At 43.8% G+C, this 11,276-nt stretch overlaps 1 protein-coding gene across 1 annotated transcript in view; it reads right to left on the reverse strand.

Annotated features, from left to right (window-relative positions):
* Positions 1 to 10,735, reverse strand: part of slc1a4 (solute carrier family 1 member 4) — a 46,957-nt gene extending 36,222 nt beyond the window's left edge. The window contains exon 1 of the mRNA XM_015945521.3: positions 10,095 to 10,735. Coding sequence (XP_015801007.1) covers positions 10,095 to 10,618 — 524 coding nt within the window. The 5' untranslated portion in view covers positions 10,619 to 10,735. The remainder of the gene's footprint in view (positions 1 to 10,094) is intronic.
* Positions 10,736 to 11,276: the final 541 nt, after the last annotated feature.

The following is an 11,276-nucleotide window of genomic DNA, read 5'->3' on the forward strand; positions in this document are numbered from 1 at the left end:
TTTATTTAAATATCCATTCATTATTTTACAAGCACAGAGAGCCGCATCAGATGGATGGAAGAGCCGCATGCTGCTCCGGAGCCGCGGTTGCCGACCCCCGACATAGACATAGGGAGAGAATCTCATTATGTCACGTTGCTGCATCGATGCGGAATCATGCAAGGCTGAATCGCGATGCATCTTAGAATCGATCATTTTTCCCACCTCTAATGTTTTTCCACAATAACCTTTAACCCGATACAATGCTTTTAGCAGAAAGAAGTATCTGCTGTTGGGTTTTCACTCATGCCACCATCAGACCACAGTCTCTGGGCATTCACCCCTGCTGCTACAGCTAATATCCATTACCGTGAACAGTTAGCGCTGCTGCTAGCTGAAACGCTGTACTCTTGTGTTTTTAACATCTTCATCTAAATGCTAAAATGTCTCCTCAGCCTTCGCTAATTTCTACAGGAGCGGTTCATCACTAAATCAAAGAAGTTAGCACAATTATTCCTTTAAACCTTAAATTATATTGTGCCTCCTTCTTTGAAAGGATTTGTCCATCTCTGCTCTGAACAGACAACCTGGGCATCCAGGTCTACAAATCATAATGACTGCAGATTATAAGCGTAGTTCTGCTTTTGCACTGATAGCTTTTTCATGTAAACGCATCAAGAAATGGAATTAACTCCCACTGAATTTGAAACCTTCCTCTGACTGGAAGAATTTCGTTTGCACGAAACGTAGCGGGAAAACAGGTAAACAAAACTGCTCTGTGTTTTAAAAAAGAACTACAGCATGGAATTAGAGATACGACACAGCAACAACACACCTAAGATCTGTAATGCTTTTGCACATTGTCCCTGTTGAATAAATGAATGAACTAAACTAAATCATCTGTGTTCGTGATCTAAAACATACAGGAATCATGTCTCTCCCCACTGAGAAAACTCCTGATGTCTACTCTGATTTGACGCCTAATGTGGTCGGACGTTCTAGTTCTTATTTTAACTTCATCAGATGAATGTTTTCTTTTTCTCATTTGAGGCTCCACCATGATAAACCAGTGTTGTTTTCGTTGACGACCCTTTATCTCATAACAAAATCGAGGCGCTGATGAAAACTATGCTTAACCCTCTATTGTCATGGTCCGTGGTGAGTGGCCTGTTTTTTCCTGAGTCTTGTTTTCAGGTGGGCGTGTCTGAGAGCGACCCAGCTGCAGCTGGTCCTGTTATCTAGGCCCAGGGGATGTAAGGAGCAGTGTGACTCAACACCAGGCTGGATGATTACTCTGTTTAGCCACTTGACCTGCCTGGAGTTTTGCTGTTGGTAAAACTTTAGTCTGTGAAGAAGCTCATGCTCCTGATCCAGGTTCCATCTCCTCACTACCCATAACCATCCCAGATTCCTGCATTCCATGTTACACTGCTGTTGCCCTGGCCGCTCGCTCTCAGCCCTCCACCTGACCTCACCTACATCCTCAGCTACATCTCAGCTGGACAACCTGTTCTCCGCTCCTCGGTTTCCCCCAGTTCACACGGACCTGACGTGCCCTCTCCTCATCCCCCTTCACTCCTGGAAATCAGTAAGCCTTCTCTCAATCCAGTGTCTCCATCCTCACTCAGTGAACTCACCCTGTCTCCTTCACCAGAGCCACTCCTTGGATATACTGCTACCTGTTTACGCAGCGCCCTCGGTTCCAGTTTTATACTCCCTCAGTTCCATTGCTTCACAATAAATGATCGTTTTACTTACCTGGTCTCCGTAGTTGATTCTGTATGTCATGGGTCAAAAAGCTGACCCTTGTAGCGTCCAGAAAGGGTAATTTTTCACCTACATATTGACCGACATGCCACCTGTCATCTGCAGACATATTCCATTCTCTAAAGTGGAATTTACATTCTATCTTCCAACAAGCCAGAAGGATACTGCAGTACTTGTCGACATTTCAGGGGGACAAGATGTCAGCCTATGTTCCCAAACAAAGCCTTTATGATCCCGGCCTGCTCTGGGGTGTGGGGTTGCGGGTCGGCCTGGGGGCTTGCTGTTGTTATCTCCAGGGCTCTGGCGCGGCTACTAGATGCGCCCCCTGGGGTAATTCACTGCACCTCTTGGGAGGGGGTTGGAGCTTCTCCAGCGGCAGTCTTCCTAGGGTCTCCGTGCTTCAGGGAGACCTCTGGATCTCTGAGGCTTGGAACCCCTGCGACTTTCCCATACTCAAGGATCGGTGTTGGGACCTAAGCAATGTAGCAACATGAATGGCCTCATTTGTGACCCAAAGATCACACTTCCCCAGCTGGGTCACACTGTCCTGGCTGAACTTCTATCCACAAATTATCCATCACAGGAGACATAAAGTCTGCTAAACCATCTTTAATCTGATTGCCTTTTATCTGACTGCTGTTCAGTCTGCAAGATGAAGGACACTTCAAGATTTTAAAAAATCATTTTTAATAAACTCTTTTCACTGTTTATTTCAAGGTTCATAAATAATCATCATGATTCATTATAAATGTATTTAATTACTGAAATGAATTATTACTCTTTGGTTAATAATAATTATTATTTATAATAATCAGTGATGTTTAACAGTACCAGAAGGCCATGTTCAATTATACACACCATGCAGGACACTGAATTCAGGTTAAAGGTAACTGCACCTCACATGTCTTTGCTCCATAACCAAAGCTTTCTATCTCTGAGAGGGCGTATCCTGAGGTTTAATGAAACCAAAAACGCCTCAGTTCAAGCGACAGTTCTGAACCAACCAAAATCTCTCCGTGGCACGAGAGTCCCAGTGGATAGGGTCGGCCTCCCGAAGCCTCCACCTAAGCTGTTCTGTCACGCTGATAGAATCGCTCAGAATAAACGCCACCTGCAACCAGCTGACGCAAAACTTCTGAGTTAAGTTAAGACTCAAGCTCAACACCTGTGTGCCAGCGGCAACTCTTGGACCAGAGAGTCGGTACCACTCGGGTCTTCCCTACCGGACCGAGTACCCAGAGGCTGACAACATCCTTCAGACCTCTGGATCCACACAGAAGGTCGTCTGATCGGTGAGGTAGAACACAGATTGTGTCCGATGCTATTCTCTCTAAGAAACAACTTAGTTAGCTCTTTCACCCAGAATGTGTTTTCTCTCTCTGAAAGAAACCTTTTGAGATTCTATTCACACCTCCAACACACGCATTTCATTTTAGTTTTCATCCAGACACAGGTTGAAGAAGAAGAAGAAAATATCATTTCTATAGCGCCTCTCAAGATAAAAATCACGAGGCGCTTCACAAAAACAAAAAATATAAAAATTGTAAAAATATAAAAAAGCATTTCGAAAATGTTTAAAAATATATTTAAAATGAGCAAGAATAAGCAATTGAGATTTAAAAGAAAAAATGTTAAGAAAGAGAGAGTGAATAGGAAAGAGGGAAATCAGTGGATCCTGAGGAAGGTGGAATAGGTGGGGAGAGCAGAATAAAGAGAGAGTGGTTGGAGAAGGTCATACAAAAGCCAGCTTGAACAAGTGTGTCTTCAGCTGCTTTTTAAAGGAGAACACTGAGTCCACCAATCTCAGGCTCAGGGGGAGAGAGTTCCAGAGTCTGGGGGCCACAGCAGCAGATGATCTGTCACCTTTGGTCTTTAGCCTGGTGCTGCACAACCAGTAGGCTTTGATCACTGGACCTCAGGGACCTGCTGGGGGTGTAGGGACTAAGAAGATCACCAATGTAAGATGGTGCTTGTCCATGTAAGGCCCTATAGACCAGAACCAGGATCTTGAAATGAACCCTGAAGTTGACTGGCAGCCAATGAAGCTGGAGGAGAAGCGGGGTGAAAGGTTGCTTTTAATACCAAGTTTAATATCAAAGCTGTTATAAATTGTCATATATAATTTGTCTTTTAAATTGCCATCTTTAAATTGTTACTAATAAATTCTTAACTTTTTAAACCTGACTCTTCTTTGAAATGAAACACAGAATGGTGTATATTTGGTTTTTGAACGAGCAAAGATTCCTTTTAAATCTAATTTAATAAATAAACTTTTGCTATTAATTTAAATCTCTTAAATTAAATATTAATCTTTGGATTAAATATAGACCAAGCCAGTTAGTGTATGAACTTCTATCGATTATAAAAATATCCTGGATATTTATACATGATATAAGCTTCATTTGCTAATTTGTTTGATCTTTCTCAGTATCTAACAAAACCATAAATGATAATTAAAACTGTGTTCTTTGTTTTCTTTCAACATCCTGACAGATCTGTTTGCTTTAGGCCGAATGGCGTAAAAATAACGATTCCGTCAGCAGGTGGACTGCTTATGTTTAGTTGGACTTTGAATTCAGGTCAGCTCCCAGAGGGGATGACTGAAATAAGATCGGGTTTTTGACAACTAAATCTGTTATTTCTAATTTCTTTCTAAGAAAGAAAATAAAGGAAACAGTCAAAAAAAATTGTAAATCGAATTTGGAAAAAAGATATGTTTTTAGTCATATTGTCCAGCCCTGATCAGAATTCTGTGTGTGTGTGTGTGTGTGTGCGCGCGCGCACGTGCGTGCGTGTGTGTGTGTGTGTGTGTGTGTGTGTGTGTGCGTGTGTGTGCGTGCGTGTGTGCATGTGTCAGTGGTGGTTTGTCCATAAGGGGCACTAGGGCGCCGCCCCACCAGTCACATAGGAAGAAGAAGATAGGAATCACGAAATATAAAATAACTCATGAAAACTAAACTAAACGATCTTTACATCATACAGACTGTAAGTGCTGAGTATAATCTGGATTTAAGTGTTGTTTAAAAATGTTATTTACACTTTTAGCATTACCGAATCATTTTGCAATGTATTTCCTGTTACTTCTGGGTGCAGCAATCTCTACCAACGACCTACACTAACTGGCACATGCACGCTGGATCCCCCCGTCCAATACAAAGATTAGGAGAGCCTTTTGGCGCAGGGGTACAGCGCCTGTGAAGACGTGCAGAAGGCCAGTCGGGCAGAGTCTCAGATCAGGTCAGGACAGAACTGGAAATTTTCCACAGTTCACTGTTCTTGTAGAGCAGCTGAGGACACTTCGTGGAGTTTTGTTACTATGAAGAACCAGAAAATGATGGAATGTGGTGTCAAGAGGCTTTTGAACACTCCCCTGCATGTAAAAAGTGGATTTTTTACTATAACAAAGATTATTACAACCTTAAACAGGCAAAGGTAGGACTGAGTTAATGCTTTTGTAGCGTTGGAGAAGGCCATGTAATGCAAAGGTTATTTGTCCACAGCGCGCCTCAGCAATGTCAGAAATCAACAGACATTCAAGAGTCCAGCAGGTTCCTTCTGCCAGGAATATTGTGTTCTTATACCAAAACCATTCCCTGTTTAACTTCTCTAGCTGTATCATCTGGAGACTTCATCAAAATAATCTCCCATGTTGAAATGAAGCTGCAGCTTACAATGTCTCATCCAGAAGATGAGATCCTTTCCTTTTTATTAAAATGATTCTTATTTTGTCTCATAAATGATTTCCTAACTTTACAAGTTATTTACAATCATATTCTGTTTTATCGACAATGAATGTTTTATCTAAAGTGATTTAATAATGCCTTGACTGCCTCACAGTAAATTCATGAATCAACATTAATGTTTATTATTGCATGACTTATTTTAGATCTTAAATACACTAAATGAGTCTCATTGATGATTTAATAATGATTTATTATCAGTTATGAAAAAGTTTAGAAAATTTTGTGCAACTTTAAACTAAGGACCTGGCTTACGCACATTTTGGACATAGAGAGCACCTGCAGTGCTGCTGCTGAGAAGATACAATTATGAATTCCAGCAGCATTATCACTTGCACCGCTTTGTGCGCGTGCACACACACACACACACACACACACACACACACACACACACACACACACACACACACACACACACACACACACACACACACACACACACACACACAGCTCTCTCTCTCTTCTCCTGTTCCCACTGAGCGGCAGCTCTGTGCTACAGACAGAAGTTTACTCAACAGCATCCAGCATGAAATTGAACCGCGCTTGCGGGAAACCCCCCGCTGGCTCATTCTTCTCGCAGATCGGAGGCGGTAGGTGTAATTTCAGCTGGCCAATCAGTCCGTAGTGTCACCTCGGTCCCAGTCTGACCACTGGGCAGAAGGTCTGAGAAAAAGAGTCGCCTGGGCGCCGAAAACGCAAATCTGACCTGTGTGTGAAACCAAATTCTAGCACCGTTCGGTATCATCTGGGCCCGTGCCGACGACAATGTGTAAGCGCCACTAGTATCACTGTGAATCACCATTCATAATAGCTTGCCTTTCATCATTAATATAGTAATAAATTGATTTTTATAAACTAGATTTTTGTCTCTGTGTCAAATTATTATAACATGTCTTTTCCCTGGACTAACCAAAGTACCTAGTTTCATCATCAATCGAATATTAAGGACTCAATAATATTGATACTCCATATTTTTATGGAATATTAGTATTTATTGTCATGCCACCGCTCCAGCCAAGCCCAGTTTCCCCAGCAACCACAACCAGCTCAACATCAACCTAATCCAAACCAGCTGTCTCACATTAACTCATCAGCTCCACCTGCAACACTCGCTATATAACACCAGGACAAACACCAAGCCAGTGCTAGATTATTGAAAGCTCACGCCAGTAAATTCTCCAGCACGCCAACCTCTGCCTGCACCATAGATCCTAACCTCGTTTCTGTTCCTTGACCAACCCATGTGCCTGCTTCCTGCCTGGATTGTTCTCTCTGCCTCTGACCACCTGGATTCTCGACCTCGGACCATTCTCTGGATTCTGCCTCCTGCCTGCCCCTTGTAGCATTCACGGATCTCTCTGGTTTTGACCCACACTTCCACCTGACCCTGCCTCAGCCTCGTCCACCTCTGGTAATACCTAGTTGTGTTTTCCTTTTAATAAAGACCTTAATAAGCGCCTTACTGTGTCTTGGTGTCCTCACGGGTCCTCGAGTTCTGTTCATAACATTTATTGAATACCTTTATATTCTATTGACAATTTATTAAAAGTAGCCACTTACAAAATGTTACCCTTTTAACTTCATGAATTTAGCTTAGTTTGTTTTTTTATGCTGAATTAGCACATATTGGTGAATTATTGCACATTTTTGGAACAATTTTGCTGTCACGATCCGTTGCTGTGATTTTGCGTTCACTGGTGGGGAAATGTGGATAGCTCATCTGAAATGAGCTCAGTCATCCCAAACGCACATTTCAGGCTTAATAATTAGAATTGTGAGCAATGAGGTTATTTTTAACGCATTCATAATGTGAGCAGTTTTCCAATCCGTGTTGCTCCTGAAAACCTTTTGTTTTTGACTAGAAATATGATGACAATATTTACGTTTTTTTTAAACATTTTATTTAAAACACATTAGAAACTAATGTTTAGTGAGTATTTTTTATATATATATTTTTTCTGCCTGCTTGATTTTGCTTTTGGTTTAAAAAAACGGATATGTGAGTTGAAACTACAAATATTCAAAATATTTTTTTATTTAAATCATTTTTCTTTGTGCGTGTGTGTGTGTGTGCGTGCGTGCGTGCGTGCGTGCGTGTGTGTGTGTGTGTGTGTGTGTGTGTGTGTGTTGCTCACAGCACGTCTCAGTGAGAAAGAAACGGCTTCAGTCTGAAGAGATGTTTACTCCACAATATCCAGAATGATGATGAATAAGATGCAGCAGTCCATACCAGTAGTAGATTTTTCTCCTCGGATAATGAGGAGAAAAGGAAGACCATTACAGGCTAAAGTAGCAATAAGTAATGTCATCAACATGCAGATTGGTGTGTCATAATCTGGAACACGTAGCAACTTTCCGGGTGAATTGGAGCAGCTTTCTGACAGAGACCGTTGGCTCCAACGAGCTGTGACCGAGGACATATGTGTACATCACCTGAACGTTTCTAATGCTGCCGTTCATTTTTCATCTCATAACTGCCGCTATACTCTGGTGCTTCCTCAGCCTTTCTGGCCCTGGCTCACATGCTCCCGGGTCAGCTGTGGCATCAGAACCAAGGCCATCCAGCAGCGGAGGTCAAACATTTGGGAGCATTTTATTAAAAATTCGAGAAAATCATGAGAAATCTGCAAGGTAGAACCAAGCCCCCATAATTCGGGTCTGAAAATGAAGCCAAACCGGAAGTGAAATAAATTGCAGTTCCACCCTCATCCACTGGGGGCTGGTGTCAGAAGGGAGCAAATTCTCATTGAATCCCATGTTAAAAATATCAATTTCACAGCAGAAATAAACATGTTTACAGCCTGGTACCAGAACATGTTTTTGGTTTAAATGATCTAGTTTATACTCATAACAACTCTGAGGGGGGTGAATTTTTTTCTCACTCCTGTTTAAGTGTATTAAAAGCCTAAAATTCTGAATAAATAATGAGCATCAGACCCACGTGACCGCAGAGCTAACTCCGTGGAAAGGCCACAGTCTGACCCTCGGTCTGGCCTGGAAACTGTTCCACCATTTTCAGTCTCTCAACGTAGACCATTAGTTGTAGCGTGTGTGTATTCTTTTTGGATATTATTTGAGCAATTGTTGGACAAAATGACTTGCTGTGGCATTAATTGCACTAATAGGGCGTCCAAGGAGTCTCCACTTCATTTTTTTCGGTAAGTAAAATTATATTTATGTATTTTAGGTCACTGCCGAGCTGAGCTTAGATTTTAACATGTACTGTTTAACCATGAAATTTAAATGTAATAGGGTAAAACCCAGTGCATTTAACATAATGCTACACTTTAGAAAATGGGTTGAAATATAACATGTTGGTGGAGCTGGGTTCGGACTATCGGTATGGTCCCCTCCCCTCAGCGGCAGCTCGGCGCATCTCAGATCGCAGCGGCGCTTGTCTGCTGCGCGGCTGCCGGCTTGTGGAGCTCTCGGGAGACCTCTGTGTTCCACCCGGTTTTACCCAGCGGTCAGCCCGGCGCATCTCTGACTCAGAAGCTCTGGTCTTGAGTACAGTTAACTCCGGTTGTAGCTACATAGCTACCTCCGTTAGCTTAGCTCCCACCTCTGCGTTAGCTTTGGGTTAACTTGTAGCTGCATCGTTTCAGTTCGACGGGTGTCATCATTTGATCCCAGCCTTACAGCCCCACCGTCAGCTCCACCTCTTTTCCCTTTTTTGGAATTGTCTGGTTTTGATGGAACCTGTGACACGGTCAAAATGGCGGTGGTGGCCACCTCCCATTTTGGCACAAAAACTTATAATTGGAGCCTATGGAAACAAATTGTTCATATGTCAATGGGTAGAACCTGTCTTCCACGGCAGAAGCATCTTAAGAGAAGCCATGACAGAGCTAGCTGATAACATTAATAGTAAGCCGCTTTTCATTGATAGGTATAACATCAACAGTAGTAACGGCGGTTTCATTACATGTTTGGTGTTTGCTGTAATGTTACATTTAGAGGTCAACCGATATGGTTTTTTCTATTGCTGATACGAAAGCTGGCCCATATAGGCCATGTCAGCTGAATGTGCGTCAGATTTTCATGATGATGACACATTTTTCATCTCATTTTCATGCTAACATGTCGTTAATAACATTATTGAATGTCTGATGCTGAATCCGTTTTTTAACTGATCTTAACTAGCTGTTGAATCCTCACTTTGTGCACTGCTCTTCATTAAGAACCCTAACTAAAGTTAATCAGACAAACCTATTAATTGAACACTTGACTGAACCAATGGTTGGCCAATTACATCCAATTAGCAGGAGCTGGACATTCAGCATGACTGGAGGTTCAGGAGTCATTTAAATTATTTATTTTTGACAAAACATGTATTTACTGGTTGCCATCCAAATTGGTAAAAGCTCCAGAAAGACACCCCAGAAGGTAGCAAATCATTTAGATAAAGTGAAGGATTACTTTTGAGTGGATGGGTGGGACCCTCTTCCTGCTGGACCCAGAGAACGGTTCAGATTGACACCATGACCCGGTTCTACTGGGTCGTACTACTTTGGTGATCAGCTCCACCTTCACTGACTTACTGACTTTTTAACATATGGTGTGAGAGAGTGAGTCCTGGTCCACGTGTGGATCAGGTGATGAAGGTACCTGGCCAGATCCAGGAAGGAGTCGGTGGTCTCCTTGTTGCTGCTGACGCTCTCCAGACCCAGGCTGTTGGTGTTCAGGGCTCCTGCCCCCACTCCCGGTTTGATGATGAAGGCTAGGGTCACCCCGATGCCGGACGCGATCAGGGTGGTCACCAGAAAGTAGGCAACCGCAATCCCCCCAAGCTTGCCCAGCGAGCGGGTGTCCAGGCTGGCGGCACCGGAGACCAGGCTGCACACCACCAGGGGCAGGATGATCATCTTCAGCATCCGCAGCAGCATCTCTCCAGGGAAGGCGAAGTGGCTCATCTGGGCCCGGTCCAGGTCCATGCTGCGGACCAGCATCCCGAGCCCGACGCCCACCAGCACGCCGGACACCGTCAGGATCACCAGCAGGTTTCTCCGGAGGAACTGCCACAGCTTTTCCCTGCAGCTCTTCTGCAGCTCCTCTGTCTGCTCCAGAATGATCCGGTCCGTGGAGGCCGAACCGGGCATGGCGTGTCCGTTAACCTCGCTCTTGCCCCCCATTTTACCTCAGATGATCAGAGCAACGTATGGAGCCGAGTCCAGTTCAGACAGCGTGGGGAACACTCACGCGCGCGCACTGTGCTCTGCTCGGAGCGCACAGCCACTGGAGAGCCAATGGAGACGGGGCAACACTGCGGAGCATGCGCACAACGCCCGAACTCTACAGCAGGAGCAAATGATGCAAGAACAGGGGAGATTTGCAGGGTCTCTTTGAACACTGGGACGCTAAACTCGTGTCCACTCAAAGATCTTCCACCCGTCCTGGACCTTTGGACCCGGCTCTGCAGCAGAAACCTGGTTCTAAACACCCCGGATCCGGCTGCTCTCTGACAACCATGATCTTCTTAGGAGATGCAGCAGGAACATTGTATCCCCACATGTTGCATCACCTCATAAAGCAACCCCCCCCCCCCACTCCCCCATCGACCCCCGAGTCCCCCATAGTCTGTGACGATCCAGAAACCAAACCTTTTGGTTTTATTTATGAACCGTTAATGACAAAGGATCCATCAGCACCGCGGTCAGCGCCCTCCTCCTCCTAGGGGCGCTGTTTCACTCAGGGGTGGGCTTTTTATTTGGATTATTTAATTCTTTATTAATAATTATTCAGTTCACAAGAACCCACATTGCTTCATAGGCTTATGTGGCCCACATAGAC

This window comes from Nothobranchius furzeri, chromosome 12 (assembly GCF_043380555.1).
Source record: "Nothobranchius furzeri strain GRZ-AD chromosome 12, NfurGRZ-RIMD1, whole genome shotgun sequence".
NCBI classification, from domain to species: domain Eukaryota; kingdom Metazoa; phylum Chordata; class Actinopteri; order Cyprinodontiformes; family Nothobranchiidae; genus Nothobranchius; species Nothobranchius furzeri.